We start from the raw sequence: 17,573 nt of genomic DNA on the forward strand, positions 1-17,573 counted from the left end.
GACAAGATAATCAGTTTCCCTAATATATGTACTTATCCACTGGACAGCAATTTATCCAGCGCATAACACTATCCAACATTTGAACAACCAGGGCCTGGTGTATATCACCACATGCAGTGACTGATTATCTACTCCTTACTCAGAGGAGCAAAAGAGAAGATCAGCTAGGCTTCCAGGTGTCTTGCCTGATATCATCTTCTTACTGTATCTCTGAGATAAACATTGTCCTCTGGAACTGTGATAGCTTCTCCCTCAGCTAAGTTTTCTAAAAGCACAGCTTCTTCATCTGAACCATTCATTACTGTTCGCTTTTCATATTTCACTTTGTTTCCTCTGTTTCTTGTGGTGTCTTTCTGAAATAATTTTTTCTTCTTCTGCATGAGGAAGTTGTCCACAACCCAAAACATAATGGCCTGCAAGGAAGAGTAAAACAACAGTCAGAGGTGATTTCAAGGCAATAAGAAGTTTATTAAAAGTAGTTTTCCTTAGTTTTGACCTATTGAACAGCTTGTGATTTAGAGGCCATTATTGTACACCATGCCAAAAATCCCCAAGTTCTGCTGGAATATTTTTATTTACTGAAGATAAATAAAGCATACTTCTCCAACTTTTTTACAAAATGTATATTCTGTTATTCGAGGATCATGAAAAAAATTTGGGTAAAGCTTTGTTATATCCACAATCGAGACAATTACAAAAAATAATAATAAATACAATAATCCATTATTCTAAAGTGCTCAAATAAGCGAAACATCGGAACATTAAACATCTTTCAGTTTTACATAACATTTTCTTAAAGATGATGTCAGTGATTTAAGCAATGTGTTTTTAATAAAAAACACAGCCCTCCAATAACCGCATCAGAAATGCTAAAAAATTATTTAACACCATGGTGTTAAATCAACTAGTTAAATACAGTATGTATGCTAATTGTTCAGGCATTGAAGGGTACTTCATCGCCACAAAGTGTCTGTGTATGCAATAATTTTCTTGAAGATTCCACTTACATTAAAAACAAAAGGTATTATCAGCATGACAATGGCTAACTCAATTTTGGGATGGTTCTTGACGGGTAGAAGGATAAACTTGCGAACCTCCTCCCAAAAATCAAGCTGTACTACTAATGTGATGGTTGCTTTCTCAACAATGACAGCACAAAGGTATAAGATGCACTGGCCCATCCATGCCCTACACTGCGGAGGGTTCCCTGCCAAAGAAACACAGCAATAGCTTTAAACCTTTTGACCTTCAGTTTCAAACATTATGCTACATTGTCCGGACCCAGTATCTCTGTAGTGTAAACATGCCTTGAATTACATTGGACATATAAGTGTTGCAGTGTTTGGTATCAGGCGGTACTCAAGAAAAATAAATGCAGATCCTTCTTCTAAATAGGGGTGTAATGACTCATATTCCTTGCGATTCAATTCGATTTTGATTATTTCAATTTGATTATGTAAATGTTTCTTAATAATATTAAACAATTGCTATAACATAACGTGTAATGTTAACAACATGCAACCCTAAACCCTCAATTTCAGAATAGTAACAGGGACAGGAGGATTCACAGTCCCTTGGTTTGTCGCCATGTTTGACATCCTGACAAAGATGGTTTGCCTTATTTGGAAATTCTCAAAAGGTATGCAAAAATCGAAGCAAAATCGAAGCGTGGAAGCAAAGAATCGTGAATCGAACCGAACGGTAATAAGCGATTAATCATTACACCACCCCTTCTCAAGCAACTGAACACAAGCTGCTCACACCTCTTGTATGCAAACTACTTACTTCTAGCTGCACTACTGTATTAAAGTACAGTTCTAGCTTACCGTACTCTCCAAATCTTAGTGAGTCCCAGTCATACATTCTGACAACCACTTGCATGAACTGAAGGCAAAGGTATATGACAACCAAACCAAGAGTGGAATCCAAAAGAAAATTTATCAAGTACCTACAAAATAAAAATAAAAGTAATAAAATCAGAGAAGCAGCAACAGCATTGACCTTCCACCAATGTTGCCTGCATTTATATCCCAAAGTGGATCTCATACATGTAAGTGGATTGAGCTGGTGATGGTTCGATCAATAATGTTGCGGATAGAGAGTCACTTCTTGTACGGACAAGATCTGAATATCATCATTATTATTTCTTCATTTGTCCTTGACTTAAGATCACATAAACAACAACAGGGTAGTAAAGTGGGAAATTTACAGAAATTTTCACAAAGTACACATGCATCTTCAGGGATTACGAACAGGGTGGAGTGAGAAATTATTATATATTTTCACTACGTACACACGTAAATCTGATCTTCATCGATAAATAATGAACTCAAAAAGAAAAATCAACCTACCAAGTACATGGATCACCTTTAAAAAGACCAGCCAAAAAGATGTTTGCAAAATGAACTAACATTGCACCAACTGCCTGTTTTGATGTGTCAAAAAACCTGCGAAAACAAGTTTGCAGATATGACAAGCCATTCTTAAAGTACTGAAAATGTATACAGACAGCATACAGTATACCTCTAAGCTGACTTCAGACTGAACAAAAACTAATACACTGTCCTGGCTGTCACCAAGATTTTAAGAGTCCTAGTAAAATGTAATATTCGAAGGTGGGGAATTGAACAGTTGGGAAGTTCTTTTGCTTCTGTTTTCCGTCTGTTTATAATAGCTGGGGTAGCCTGCATAGCAGTCATTTCCATTTCCTTTATATCGAGTTCAGCAAGAGAAACAAGATGCGTGAGAAAAGAAGTAAAAAATTAAAGGAAATAGCCCTGGCTCCTAGCTCTTAGTGACAGTCCTGTACTCTATATGTTATCCTTGGTTTAAATTTCAGTTTCCTTGTCTCAAATCTATTATCATACATAACCAAACTAAAAATAAAAACCAAAACCAAAAAATAAACCAAACACCAAAAATAAAAATGAACCCCAAAATATATACAAGAATGATGACACAGGTTTATGATTTGTGAATTACATATCAATATAATTTTATTCTGTTTAAACAGCTTGTATCTGAAAAATTACTGTGAATAACTTACCAAATAAGGACAGGCCTTCTGTCTGAATCAGGTTCTCTCAGTCGTTTTACTGCAAATTTTACATAAAAAGAAAATGCAGAAATAAGTAAGCAGACACAGACAGTCTGCTTTAAAGCATCAGGAAATCTCACTCCTAACAGTTGCAAAAAATAAGAATAAATGACCAAAAAAATTGACATTTTTTTCGTAAAATACTACGAAATAAATAGTACAGTGCAAAAATTCAGCCAGGGAGGTTCCATCTGAATCGTAAAATCACTGGATTTTGACCAAAGATTAAAAGTTAGTGTGTCAAGAAATCTTGCCACAACTTGGCCTGCATTACAGACTCAATCTAACCTCAGCAACGTCTGTAAAGCAGAGATGAAATCAATCCTTCAATCCGATTGGCAAATTGACAATGGCTTTTTAACAGGCCAATCATGGCACGTACTCAAATCCTAGTACACAGGTGGGGACCCACAACCAGGATTTCAGCACTGTTTTACAGATGAACCAGACGTTTAGGTCCATTTGTGGCACAAGCTGGCCACACCTTGGACCAGGAAAAAAGGGGTTAAACAGAAACTCTTGCTTTGCATATCCTTGGCAAGGTGGATCAGTGCAACAATCTTGGAGACTCCCCATCTACCCCTCCCCTAACCCAATGTCAACACTGACTTCCACTATCCAGTCTTGTTGGGTTAGGGGAGGGGTGGGTGGACGTTGTACTAATCCAAATCCATGGGCCTCCTAGCTGTCTACTTTATACAGGTTAGGTTAGAGGTAAAATAAAGAAGAAAAATTGAGACAGAAGTTGTGCAAAATGCAGGTGCCAATAGCGAAACTATTGGGCTTTGACAACCAACTCCTTAACATGAGTTGCCAAACTGGCGACTATAATTTTTCCTCATACGGTACTTGGAGACCTTCTGGATTTAGAACTGAAGGAAAAATGGGTACCCAAACATTCTCTATTGCGTCAGAAAATACAAAAGGCAAACCTTACCCAAAAGACAGCACCTTCTGTGGTATATTTTGCAGACAGAGCATAAGTACGTAAATACATGTAAAGATTTTGTATAAAACATATGACTATCTAAACCCGTCATTCTAAGTCTACCACACAATTTCTTTTTTTTTTCTCAAGGTTTTAGAGAATTTGGCTCGTTGACAGTTTAAGACAAACTGAATACTGCCAAACAAAAATTATCAGAAAGTTTACAGATGTGCAGATAAAAGTAGTAAATCACACACATATCAATTTAGCTAAAGAGCAAAATTTGCTAATAGGAAAGCCATTTGCGTGTAAGCATCCTAACCAAAAAAGCAAATTTTGGTTCTAATCACAGTGCCATTTGCGAAATACTTTCTTCTGTAAACATCAACTAATACGATTATTGTTGGGCAGGAGACAGGTGTTCACGTATGGAGCAGTAAACATTCTAATGTGAAATTCTACATACGAACATTTGAGCTGAAATGGAAATAATATTATGTAAGAAAGAAATTTAATTACGCGCAAATCTTGGGCCCACCAGTGAAAACCAAACCTAATCAAATAGGGAATAAAATAAATTGCTACTTAAAAATATTGAGAGGAAAAGTTGCTTTAAACGGGACAAACGCAAAATATTCAGCTTTCCTGTCAGATCAAATGCGGCGGTTCAGTTTGGTTTCGTTCAAGACGGATGGTTGAGATGCTCGGAAAAAACAAGTTTGCGTCCGCGAATGATGAATATGGAGCAAAAATCGAATATTATCTAAATTATTAAAATCTTACTCACAAATAAGGGTACTGAAAGCCACAGCAGCTAAAATCCCCTGAACTATAAGCCCGAAATTGTCATTAAGTCGACAATTCCGGTCGGTGGAGGCCATGTCTGTCATAGGAGACGAAGGCCCGTCGTCTCTTGAATTTGACAATGAAATGGGCGAAGAGGAGGACGAAGACTGATTCATTGGAAACGTCTTATCCTCCTTTTTAAATCACAAAGGTAGCTGAAAGAAGTTCCGGGTAAATTTCTTAAGAATCGGCCACAAGATAATAAAACCCACTCAACGATTCTACGATCTTCCGATGTTGAAATTGAAATCAGCTAGGCTATGTAGCCTCGCCCATGTGATATTTCCCGGGAGGCATTGAGAAGCGCGGGATGAGAATCAAGGGGGGCGTTTTACGCGATTTTCTGATCTTTTCTTCTAAAAGAAATCAAAGAACAGTTTCTAGCGCTTTTGAAAGACTATTCTAAGTACTTTTTTGTGTTGTATCTTACTGTTTTTTATAGGTACTGCTTGGTTATTGCGAAAGGGTAAGCATCCAAGAGCAAGGGCTTCTCTTCCGGTCTGAGAGTACTTGCACCCACACTCTGTGAGGCTGCGGCCTGCGTAGCAAATCGGCACCTACGCTCCATTCTGGTTCTTGTACCATTACATTGGAGTAAATGAAATGAGTACTAAAGAAGCAAGTCCTTAAAGGTCTCGATGAAGTATTAATCTGCGATTCGAGCCACGTGATTACGTTTTCCGTGTTTGCATAGCCTAATATAAACACGAGAAGGGTTAGGAGAATTCGCGTCAGTTATGCAAACCCGAGACGAAGTCGTGGGTTTTTTTGAGTTGAAAACTCGTCAAGTTTACTTTATTTAACCATTCCATCGACAGTTATGCAAACCTGAGACGAAGTCGAGGGTTTGCATAACTGTCGAGGGAATGGGTAAATCAAGTAAACTTGACGAGTTTTCAACTCAAAAACTTTTTCAAATTTGTACTCGCGTGATTAGCGCGGGAAAAGCAAAACATCTTGACGTCACAACCATGTTTACATACTCTAATGCAAACACGCCTCTCCGCCAATCAAAGCGCGCACTATCTTAGTTATCTTATAAACAAATAGATCAGACCACTGCAAAAAATACCATAATATTCTTTTAACTGCCGTTTTGAGGAGTGCTTCACGTAAGCCTGACTGCTGCAATGTCTTCTTCTGACATGAAAGTGCTATGCGCCAACTTCTCGGTAAAAGCGATACTTAGCAAATTTTGAGCCCGTTTCAACTAGCCCGTCTCAACTAGCTCTTAATTTTAAAAGCACTGCCTTTTTTTGTATAACTGGACGGGAAGATTAGAATAAAGTTGTTGTTGTTGTAGAAGCAACATCTAGTTCAGGCTTGAATTAGGAGGCATAATTTGTCGATTTGTCTGGCCTCTATCAGTCGAGGCTGTGTACTCACTCCAGGTGTCTGAAATGATTATGTGCCCCCTCCCCCTCCCCATGGGGGGGGGGGGGGGGGAGTGAGCGGTGCCCAGCACATTTCAGAGGTTTATGGTATTTATGGTATTTTCACCCGGTCACCCTGGATCGCTAATTACAATTATGTATCGTCATCTTCCATCTGATCGTCATCAACGTCATCATGAATATCGCAGTACTATTCGTAGTTGTATAATTCTGCCCTTAGCGTGAATTTGAAACCAGCGAAAAATGGTGTACTCTTAATTGGTATTCTGTAAGTTACAAGTAACATAACGGTACCGAAATGTATCCAATTTCTTTTTTAATAACTTAAGTGGTAGAATACAATAACAGAATAGAATATAGTTCTTTATTTAAAAACGTTAAAATTCATTAGGAATATAGATATTAATAACCTAACTAACTAAACAAGATGCAAAACTAACTACAACTAATCTACCTAAAACCTCTATTTCATGAATGCCCTGAACAATTAATATTAATTAAAAATTAAGACTAATGAATCTTTTAAATAGACTAACAGACTAAGAGTGTCTTTCATTATACAGGGCAAGCTGTTCCTTGCAACAGCTCTTTTACATGAAGTTAACCCGCGGAGAACGGGACAACTAATTTGTTATCATACAGAATACATCAAGGAGTAGTGCGTTTCATTTCGTTTAATTAACAAATTTTGAGGATAGAGATAACTGAGTAACTGACCAAAAGGTATAATTACTGTATTACTAAAAAAATTAATTTAAGCACTATTTGTAATTTATTCTCTTGATCATATAATACTATAACACATTCTCCAAGCATTTTAAACTCTTTTAAACTAACTATATATTAAAAAAGGATTTGTAATTTTACCTCTGGCATAATATAATTTGCTATTTCGTGAGTGGCTAGTGTTTAGTTTGCAACTCCATCACATTGGTAAAGGCAACTTTGCACCGTGGCTGATCCATAGATGCCAAGCCAAGAAGCAAATGACCTTGATCAGAGATCGAATAGACAATTCGAAGAAGCAAATGACCTTGATCAGAGATCGAATAGACAATTCGCAAACCGGAAAAGCAACTGTGTATAGTCTTTGCCCTTAGAATTGAATGATCGAACTTTGTTGAACACTGAGAAAAGGTCGTTGCTGACAGTTGTAGAGCATCTAGTGCATTTGCCTTCACTTAAGTTAATATTTCGAGGGGAGTAGCGCAAACTGAAGGTGGACTGACAAAACTGAGCTCATCAGTTTTGCACAGAACAAAGCCATACTGAGCGCTGCCCCCAAGGAAATTCCAAGGGCCTGGGCACAAGAGGTCAACAAGAGAAGTAAACCACTCCAGTAAACGGGGAGAGCCCAGTCACTCCTGGCCTTGTATATCCTGGATGATGAACCTAAACTAAGTGCTCTTTTCATGAAACAGTACGAATCAAAACTACAACAGATAAAATTACGACAAAACGATAACTTGCGAGGCTAGTTGACTGACCCCCTCCCCGAGATTTCACTTCAGCACTTCCTTTTACACTTTGAGTGGGTGTAACCGTGGGGAGCTGGGGACCTGACTCGCGTGAGACGCGATGTTCAGACACCCGCGGCTGTTTAACCATCGGTGGGTCTGACAGGTTGAAACAAAATGGGTTAAACGTGTCACAATAAAAGTTTACAACTTCCACTTGTTCTTTTTTCATCTTGCACAGGGTAAGCGTGGCATTCTTGACGCAGGCCTTTGCTTCTGCGTACTTACTGAAAAAAAAAAGGAGAAAGAAAGAGAGAGAATAAATATAATTCTTTGCACAGCATGGAATAAGCCACTTCTGATTTAGTCCGTCTGCGAAACAGCGCCAAAATTGTGGGCCCCGCCTAGGTACCAGGATTTGACCAGTCGCCATGATTGGCTTCTTGTTGAAAGATCGTCAATCTGCCAGTCAGCTTGAAGGGAAATTCGAAACTCATTTGCGGTAAAATTGTTGACATGATGTCCTTTAGAGGCCCAGAACAAGGATATCGGCGCTGTTTGGCAGACGTTACTAGGTGGGGTTTATTAACTTTGCGCACACAGGCTAGGCATATTTGAGAGACCGAATACTTACGTTTAGCCTTAATTCAATTTAAGCTACAAAAATTACATACCTACAAAGACTCTTGTCCGCTTTGTTCTCTCTGTAAGTCTTAACATAGTTGTCTTGGCATCTCCCCTTTTCTGCCAGAAAGTTCTTCGAGCACTGATGTCGTCTCAAAGAAGGTGGAAGGGGAACCTGTAAGTTCATGCCATTGCAATAAACTTGTTCTTGGTAGTCTCGAAAGCCTCTGCTATTGAAGGATCGCTCCACGTTTCTTCTATCGTATTTAGATTCATTTTTATGGCAGTGAAGAGCCACGTTCTTCGCACATTTGTTTATCTTGTCCATGTATACCCGTCTGAAAGGAAAAACGCCCGAAAATGTGTATTGAACTACTCAAGTTTTGCATGTTCATCCGTATCACCGTTGCTACGGCTACATAATAAATCGTGCCTTTTGCAGGAAAAACATGTTTAAAGTAAATGGTGTGGCATTTCATCTCGTGCTTTGCGGCCAGTCGTCGTTATTTATCGATAGAAATATACTGAGGATGCAAACTACACTTACGAACCTGCAAGATGTTTTGGGATTTTTTTGGAGCGTTTGCACGAAACTCGCAATGCAGACTCTTGTTAAAGACAGGTAGTCACTTTCTGAGCAGGATCCGAACCGTCTTCCAGGACTCCTCGGCACTGTAAAGAAAAAGTGTATAAATTAGATTAAAATAATGATAAAAATATCTTTGCCTAGTCCCAAGGCCTCATTATTCATCATCAGCATCAACATCATCATCATTCTCATCATCACTATTATTATTATTATTATTATTATTATTATTATTATTATTATTATTATTATTATTATTATTAATTCACCACGTACATCACGAAGTACTATACAAACCTGGTTTTCTTTTTAAATCCACCCATCCGGGGCAATAAGGGTTGTGAGGGTCTTGGTACCGCTTCGCAGCATTCTTTACCCAAGAGTTCTTGTCGCAGTTCCTTTCTAGGGTCGTTCTAATGCATTTTTTAGCCTTGGTGAATTTTCTGAAACAAAAACGGATTGGGAGAAAATTAATTTTGACTAAAAGTGCACTTTAATTGTAGAGCGTATGCAAGAACACTCGCTGAGCGAAGAAAATGATAATGCAGTGAAAATCACATACAATATTCTAACCTGCACAAAGACCGGCTTCCCTTGTTCTCTTTGAATTTCTTGTAGAATGAACTTGCGCACTTCCCTATTTTTTCTAGGGTTGTGTCCAGACAGTTCTGCAGCTTTTTGTAGCCTTTAAAGGAGTAAAGCATTCCATCTTTGCAATAATACTGCCAGCTAGAGATCAAGTTTTTAGAGCTTACAGTTTTGCCATCTGTTCGATTTCGACAGCTATCGATGACCTTTATGATGCAGTGCTTTACTTTGGAGGTGTAAAGTTTCCTAATGAAAAAAGGAAAACAAAAATAGAAGAAAATGTGATGTATTTCAAAAATTCATTAGAGCGCACTTGTTTGTTAATACCTACCACCACCACAACCATCATCATCATCATTCGGAGAATAGATCATCTTCCCTTGTATTAAAATCATTTTTTCCAGATAAGAAAAACTAAAAACAAAACAAATTATATCAACTAACCCATTTTCGTAATTTGCGAATAGTTACTTGACTTGTCTTGTTCGCTTCTAATTTAAGGCTTAAAGATAACTTTCAATTCTTACTCGCCGTACGGCTTAGCCACACCAGATAAACAGCATATTATAACTATAACCCCTATACAGAATTCACGCTCGCATGAAATAGGAGCCACCATATTTTTTCGTACCTGCAGTCTTGATGTCGATCCTTCTTGAGGTTGTCGAAAAATCCATTCACGCAAGTCTTTGCTTTCTCTTGTAATGTCTCTATTGAACACGAGGCAGCTATCCCCACGCTCGAACAAAATACTGTTGAGGAGAGATTAAAGTATGTTTCACTTGGCTCTCTAAGTTCCTTTTCGTTCAGCTTTAGAGTAAGCTTGACAAGGACACTAACTGTTTCTCGATTGTCCTAATATTCAAGAAGTTTGATAAAATTTCTTGTAGATGCCTGATAGATGGATGTAGTTTGCTCCTTATGAGAGTCTGGATGGTAATGGAAACTTTAAGCTTTGTAGCGCCTTTGTAGCATTAAATTCTTAGCTGTTTGATTACCACAAATAAACTGGCTATTATAACTGTAAACATTTCCCCGGCTCTTTTTAGCTTTATTTCTTTTTCTTCCTTGCATGTCATCTATGTTGCTTTGAACTGCAGTCTAAATACAGAGGAAACTGCTGAGTTCTCTCAAGAATAATTATATAATTTAATGGCATATATTTAGACTATAACATCATGTGTGCTTACATCAGAACAATAATTTTTCTTTCTTTTTGTGTCATTTTAAAAACATTTCTCGGCCGGATTTCAGGGCATAAATGTGATCCATCAGAATTAAACTGAGTGGCCATTTTGTAACTCCGATAAAAGGATCGCAAAGATAGCCAAAATTTAGCTGATTATATTTTTCGCTACTCAGAAGTGGTTATGTTAATTACACTGTTTTCTACCAAACAGGAAAATTCAGTGGAACAGCAATATCTACGACCGGCTTCAAACAAGTTTCAATGACCATATCAAGTGCTTGCTCATCAATTCTGTTTAAAGTGATTAGTCACTGGGAAAATTCTTTAAAGTTCTAACAAAGACAAGTGTAGTTTTATGAAAGTTGCAAACATGGAAAATTTAAGGGGCATTTTCTTCTTGTACTACTTAACCGGCTGGATTGCAAGAATCGGACAGATGTAACTCAGTTAATAATGTTGTAGGTGAAATATACAGCTAGGGATAAAATGATTAATGATTGAGTTAAAAATTACTAAATTAAAGTAATTTGAAGTATTGCCAAATTATCTCTGATTATCTGTACGTTTTTCAGCAAATGATCACTTATAAAGTAACTACGTCTAGTTTTAGTTTAAGTACAACTGCTGAATGTGACCGAAAACTACATTTTGTAAGTTACTATAAATAAGGCACGTTCTTTATAAACCTCTAGGCATAGTGCGCTACCGCAATCAGTGTTTTTGTTCAAACAAGTTTTCATGGTTAACTGTTTTTATACTCACCAAAAAAAATCAGACCTCCGTATTTGCTATCGATCATTTTACCACAGAGATTGTAGACCATGCACTGAAGATCAGTTGAATCACTACTGAAGCGAATTAAAACGCTCATCTAATTTTATGGTCTTTGCTGGGAAACCCCCAGATCATATGCATCATACGTATACATACAAAACGGTTAAAAATAGGGTATTTGAATCACAAAGCTTTTGGTTAAAGGAACAATAGGCATAAGCAAAAAAGGCCCTTCAGTTCACTAAATTCGTAAAACTCCGAATATACATATGTTATCACTGACCGAGTTTTGGAGATCTGTTACGGCATGTATACTTTTCACAAAGAATGCCTAGCTTATAAAAGTCTCAGGGGAATATCGACAAGTTTTGTTTTGCGTTAATTCAGTTTCCATAAGAAATAAAGGCCGGAGTTAACGTAGTAACCCAAAGGGCAATGAAAGTTAATGAGTTCAGTAGTGTGTGCTCACAAATAGACAAGTGCTAAGAAAAAAAATTATCACATATGATTGTTGTTCTAAATTATTTTCTTTTTCCACAAAAGGAAGTAGCATATTCAACTATAACGAACAAATCCAGGAAATAGGGGCTTTTCATAATGACCGTTCTAAGAGTTTCTGCAAGATTAACTTTGACGTCGTCATTTTAGATTTGAAAATGAAAGGTGCAAAAAAGTTCAAGCTCGTCACACCACGTCATACGACTACTGTAAAACGTCCGGAAAGTAACGTTTTGATATCAGTTTTTAAAAGGTTAGACTTCGTTCTCGATAACCTTTAGAAAACCAGCTGTTGGACTGACGAAATAGAGATATTCTTACCAGTTTCCGGCACACTTTGAGAAGTCGTGGTGTTCGATTTAATAGCCATATTATAATTACTAAGTTCATTATGTCTTCCTTTGAGTCCATTTCTATGAGTACTTAGATGCCAAAAGGTAAAGAGGTCGGTGTAAATAGTGTTAATTAACAATTATTCCAGGAGAGGGCGTTGGATATGAGATGGCCAACTCGGCTCTAAGCCAATCAGAGCTCTAGAATTGCATTATCGAATGATTCAGTGTTTAATAATTAGCGTAATATGAGAAGTTTAGAATAGCTTAATGGAGCTTCAAGATCAAGTTCAATTTTCCTTTCCCTGGTATTATTTTTACAGAATGCTCAAAGAACTGTTAATTTGTCAACATAAAAACCATGAACTAAGTTTTCAGGGCGAAATATAATAAAAATAGACAGGTTCATTTCTCTTCTTTCCGGTTTCGCTTTCTATCTTTCTTATGACGTAAGCACAGCCATGTCAAAATATCCCTTTCATTGCATGCATGATGCCATTTCAATGGAAAAATTAAAGACTGAAGCAAATAGTTTCTTCATCGAACTGACGATTAGTTATACTCTTTTAGATGTTTTATATTAGGGCTGCATAGTAAAACTGCTTTTTCCTCTGACGATTGAATGGTTAATTGATTTTAAAAGGTATAGGCGTAAAATTGTTGACAAATCACACCCCGCTCAATGTAAAGAGCTTCGGGCATGAAACGAAGCTAGCACGACGTCAGACAACGTAAATTGTAAGAAAAACACGATATTTATAGCTCGTGAGTTGTGTGTTTTAAGCAGGCTTTTCAAGAGCGACTGACAAAAACTCTTTATATGCATTGTGAACAAACTAACCTCATCCGTGTTTTTTTTTTCCGGCTGGTTTACTGAAACGACGCTGAAACCAGACTTCAAATTGAATGCAAACCGTTATTAAAACAGGATATTTATAGCTTGTGAAATGAAAGTCTGAAATTGGTGCTTAGAAGAGAAGCTAATCAATAAATTTTTGCGTTGAATTTGTAAATTCGCCGCATAAATGAATAAAACTGCTAAATAAAGACAATGTTCAGGCCAGCCAACCGGAAGAGTCCCTTGAACAAACTCTTCGAGCAATTCATGAAACAGCGAAGGCACTTTTCACTGGGCCAGTGTCAGAAAAACCAGACAGTGGGACTGCAACTTTTTTTAACATCGACAATAACAATTTGAAAAATTGCAATTCAAGTAGAAGCCTACTTTTGTAAGCGGCGTGTTGGAAAAATTCTGAAGTTCGGAGCTATCTAGAACTGAATTCGAGAATGGTCAACTAAGAAGAACTTAAACTCGGACTGCCTACGAATTAGAAGTCCGGACGCCAAATAAACTACACAGCATAGGGCAAAGGCACCCAACGACCGAATGTCTCCAAATACGCCAGAAATGTCTCAGATGGTTTTCTCTATGCTTTTTGAAGCCTGTTTGGTTAATTTGGAGTTAAAAACTAAAAACAATTTACCTGTTCGGATGTCTTAGGGGAACTTTGGTCGTCACGAAAGTTTTAGGTGGCTTTTTCGTCTCATCCGAAAGTGTTAGCTACCCTCATTGGTCCGGTCGAAAGTTCGAGGACATGAAGTAGCCTTGCTTTCATTAGAAAATTATAGGGGACGTTTTGTCTTTATACTGAAAGTTTTAGGAGACCTTTTTTTTTTAACAATAATCGCAATATCTTGATGTCAAAATGTGAATAACACAACCTCCAAAAATCATAGTTAAGCTACGAATGGACGGACTCTTGAATAAAACGTGTACCGATAATCGAATGTTATGAATGCAAAGAAGACTATAGAGCAAAAAAGTTACCCTGAAAATTCATGAGGTGATAGTAAACAACGCTAAGACGAAAAAGCTTACATTTTTGGACAGGTTCCTCGCAAAACGGCTCGGGTAAAAGTGGTTTGGAACAGTAGTGCGGCTGATAATTTTCGAGTGGATAGCCCGAGCTTTTCGAAGGGACGACAAATTCGTCCAACGGATAGACCCAGCCGTTGGAACTGATGTTAATTTTGATCCGGAACGGATAGTCTGAGTGATCATTGAAACGGATGACAATTTTTTTCGAACAGATAGCCGGAACCGTTGGAACAGATATCAGATCTTTGCAAAAATAAACCTTTCACAACTATCAGTAATTTCATGTAACACGAAATTCTTGGGATGTGTGTTCGCGGCGCGCAATGCATCAATGTTGGTAATGGGCCTTTAAGCGGGTGTCTGTTAAGGGGGGTTCGACTGAACTTTTTTTTTTTTTTTAGCGACGCTTGCTAACTGCTAATGGTCTGTTTTCATTCTAGGGCGTAGTTTCGCCCAGATTTTCGGGCAACCCGCCACTGTAAGAGTTAAGACACTGTAAAGCGCCTGGCAATAAATTTGGTGGCGTTTCTGCGTATAAAAGGTGAATGAAAGTTACTTCCGGTTGACTTGCGTCTTTCAAAAATATAAATGAAAATAGAAAATTGTGAGCGTGCTAACTTGACATATCAATTAGAGGATCTTGAAGTGTTACCTGTACATTTTTGTCGTCCGCTTTTATAATAACCATCCCTGCAAACACATCTGAAGGATCCTTTAATGTTATAACACACTGAACTAGACTCGTCACATGGGTGACTTCTTGTGAGACACTCGTTTATGTCTGGAAATCAAGAAATAATGTTAAATTATCAGGCTTACCAAGTTCGAATTGTTAGTCTATCGAATGAGGGATAGAAGTGCAATGTTTTTTAGTGGTATCCCGTGAAATATTCCGTCAATGACTTAATTTTTCCAAAAAAACTGACAAAAAAAGCAAAAAATTGCAAGCTAAGAAGCACTAACTCAATTAATGCCAACGTTGAAATAAAATACATTGACCTTTATGACTGGTTTGCAGACAAAACCAAGAAACTTGGATTAAATTGCCAAATAAAAACAGTGACAAATGATTATCCAAAGTTTTACATGTTGAAAGTTGGACAACTTTCAGTAGGTAAATTTGAAGGCGGCAACTTTACATGTACTAACACCTGGCATTTTTCGTGGTTACGACCCGTGCCATAGCACTGACTAAATATGAAACCGGTTTCTAGCTTTCTGATTGAATGTATTCTTTCTGGCTTGGAATAGCAAATGACTTAAGATGAATTCCTCTTCCTTTAAGGTCAATGTTATCTTTCTTACCCTCGCAGTTTACACCATCACCGGGATGTCCTGGTTTGCAAGTACACGTAAAGGAACGCTTGGTGTTGGTGCAGTATGCATCATCGTAGCAGTTATGTAGTCCTGCTTTACACTCGTCTACAAATCAGTAAGTAGAAGTTAGTTATAATAATTTGTTTCTGTTTTTAAAGTTAGCAATTAAAGTTAGTTTTCACACTTTTAGCTGTTCAACAGTTGTTTTGATTGTTTATTTTACAACTTTGTTTGAGCTCAAAAAACTGAGATCATGATATCCTGGTTCAAATTATTATAAAATTTGAATAATATATTCGTTGACGTACTTTCCTCAACAATCCTACTGAGAAAACGTGGGTCTGAATACTCCAGTCAAGAAACGTTGCATCCTTTAGGGCCAGTAGTCGTATCGTGTTGCTGGGCTACATGGTTCCTATGCAAGACAGTTTATGTATGTATAACCTCCTAGATTCGCGGTTTACCAACTAAGTGGGTTAAACTAAGAGTGTAAGTAGCTTTATAAATGCAAAATATACATTGTTCCATATAGAACACTCCCAACAGGGTTAAACTATCGGAAAAGGCATGCAATTCGCCGGAAGGGACTTGCTCATCCAAGGTTTTTACTATGGTTATAATCATTGTTAATTTTTTTTCCGTTTTTTTAAACTTACCTAAGCACGTCATTTCAATTTCTCTGGCGATTTCTTCCATTAATTCTCTGTTCCTTTCCCGCTCTTTAATGATCTCCTCTTCTTCTTTATTCATCGGAACACGACAAACTGCAAAGTAGCAACACATATGAACAGTAAATTTCAATCCGTAAGCTAACGAAATTTTATGAATTTTGCAAAACAAGAATAAATATAACAATCATTTTAAAGGTAATGTATTATTTTTTAATAACAATAAATAATAATAATAATAGAAAATGGCTATAAAATAATAATGATAATAATAATTTAATGATAATAACGATAATGATGATGATAATGACAATGACAATGACGATAATGATATTAGAGTGGTTTTCGTTTGAGTGTCGTAAAACCAAAACCAAAGTAATTACTCTGGCCAATCACATAGGACACAGACAATACATTGAACCAATCAAAACTCGAAGTAATTACATGTGGCTGACGCAAAGGGCGGGAAAATGCATGCGAGCGCGTCACAATTGGCTTTGGTTTTACTTCTGATTGGATGAAAAGGTGGCGCGAATCTTTTAAGCCAATCGCATCGTGTAGAAAGTGCAAAACCAATTACTTTTCGACACTCAAATGAAAACCGCTCTAACAATAATAATACAATCAATTCTTTCTAAGACAGATACCTTCTCGACCCGTCCCTACTATCCATGCATCTTTTAAATGGAAGTGTCCCTCTAATAGAGACTCAGAGTAAGGTGGCACCAGAAAATAAAACTGAGCTTATTCCCTCTGAGGCTAAAATTTTGTTATTCTTGCGATTTCTGCGATATTTGCAAGTGACTGTCTCACTAAAATTTCTCGGGAATCATTGTTTTGCTTAAATTGCGAAAAAACGTAGCTCGCAAATTTTTGCTAGTGCTGTCATTCAATCCTGGACCTATCTCGCGGAAAAGTAAACAAAATGAAAAAATGCACTGGAAAGGTGTAAACATTCTCTTATTTCACAATCAGAGTGTGGTTCATTACATGTTAACGTTCACGAGGTCTTAAAACGTAACAGTATACACTCTGCGAACCGGAACAAAGCTACAAAGTAACAAAAATAGTTCGTACTCGTGAAAAACAAATTGTAATAAAGTACAACTCCCATAACTCGAAATCGGATGATGACTCTAACTCACCGCTAACTCGAACCAAATTTAGTTCCAATTTCCGTTGGATTTCACCCCCACTTTCCAGTGATTTTTACTCTATTAACTCGAACTCGGATGACTCGAATTTCTCCCTAACTGGAACTAAAATTCATTTCCCTTGATCAAAAAGTAACTGTAAAATGGCGAATTGAATTTTTCAATCGACCCCGCGAACTCGAACCCTCGCTAACTCGAATTGTTTTTCGCGTCCCTTCAGAGTTCGAGTTACCGAGGTTTTA

General features: G+C 37.4%; 2 protein-coding genes across 4 annotated transcripts in view; both read right to left on the reverse strand.

The window, feature by feature from the left end:
• LOC140922901 (store-operated calcium entry regulator STIMATE-like) lies at positions 1-5,060 on the reverse strand. Its single transcript, XM_073372942.1, has 6 exons — positions 4,813-5,060; positions 3,047-3,095; positions 2,352-2,447; positions 1,827-1,948; positions 1,008-1,207; positions 1-413 (listed from the first exon to the last, which is right to left on the reverse strand). The coding sequence occupies exons 1-6, from the start codon at positions 4,985-4,987 to the stop codon at positions 192-194; spliced, it is 864 nt and encodes a 287-aa protein (XP_073229043.1). The 5' UTR covers positions 4,988-5,060; the 3' UTR covers positions 1-191.
• A 2,311-nt stretch (positions 5,061-7,371) lies between these two features.
• Positions 7,372-17,573, reverse strand: part of LOC140923144 (uncharacterized) — a 30,073-nt gene continuing 19,871 nt past the window's right edge. Inside the window, exons 1-7 of one of the 3 annotated variants that reach the window (XM_073373218.1) lie at positions 11,472-11,547; positions 10,152-10,272; positions 9,506-9,766; positions 9,230-9,375; positions 8,898-9,018; positions 8,397-8,684; positions 7,379-8,009 (exon numbers count right to left, since the gene is read on the reverse strand). In XM_073373218.1, the coding sequence (XP_073229319.1) occupies positions 7,676-8,009; positions 8,397-8,684; positions 8,898-9,018; positions 9,230-9,375; positions 9,506-9,766; positions 10,152-10,272; positions 11,472-11,532 (1,332 nt within the window). In that variant the 5' untranslated portion in view covers positions 11,533-11,547 and the 3' untranslated portion in view covers positions 7,379-7,675. Of the gene's footprint in view, positions 8,010-8,396; positions 8,685-8,897; positions 9,019-9,229; positions 9,376-9,505; positions 9,767-10,151; positions 10,273-11,471; positions 11,548-17,573 lie in introns of those variants that run through there. The other 2 variants (XM_073373220.1, XM_073373219.1) reach the window with 2 other exon arrangements.

The sequence above is a fragment of the Porites lutea genome, chromosome 13 (assembly GCF_958299795.1).
Source record: "Porites lutea chromosome 13, jaPorLute2.1, whole genome shotgun sequence".
Classification (NCBI taxonomy): domain Eukaryota; kingdom Metazoa; phylum Cnidaria; class Anthozoa; order Scleractinia; family Poritidae; genus Porites; species Porites lutea.

Bases quoted from the DNA above. Each gene is read 5' to 3' on its own strand.
- LOC140922901 (XM_073372942.1), bottom strand. From the start codon at position 4,987: ATGAATCAGTCTTCGTCCTCCTCTTCGCCCATTTCATTGTCAAATTCA. The intron at 2,448-3,046 runs GTAAGTTATTCA...TTGTTTTCGCAG, and splicing joins AGAAGGCCTGTCCTTATTTG to GTTTTTTGACACATCAAAAC. The intron at 1,208-1,826 runs GTAAGCTAGAAC...TTTCTTTGGCAG, and splicing joins ACTAAGATTTGGAGAGTACG to GGAACCCTCCGCAGTGTAGG.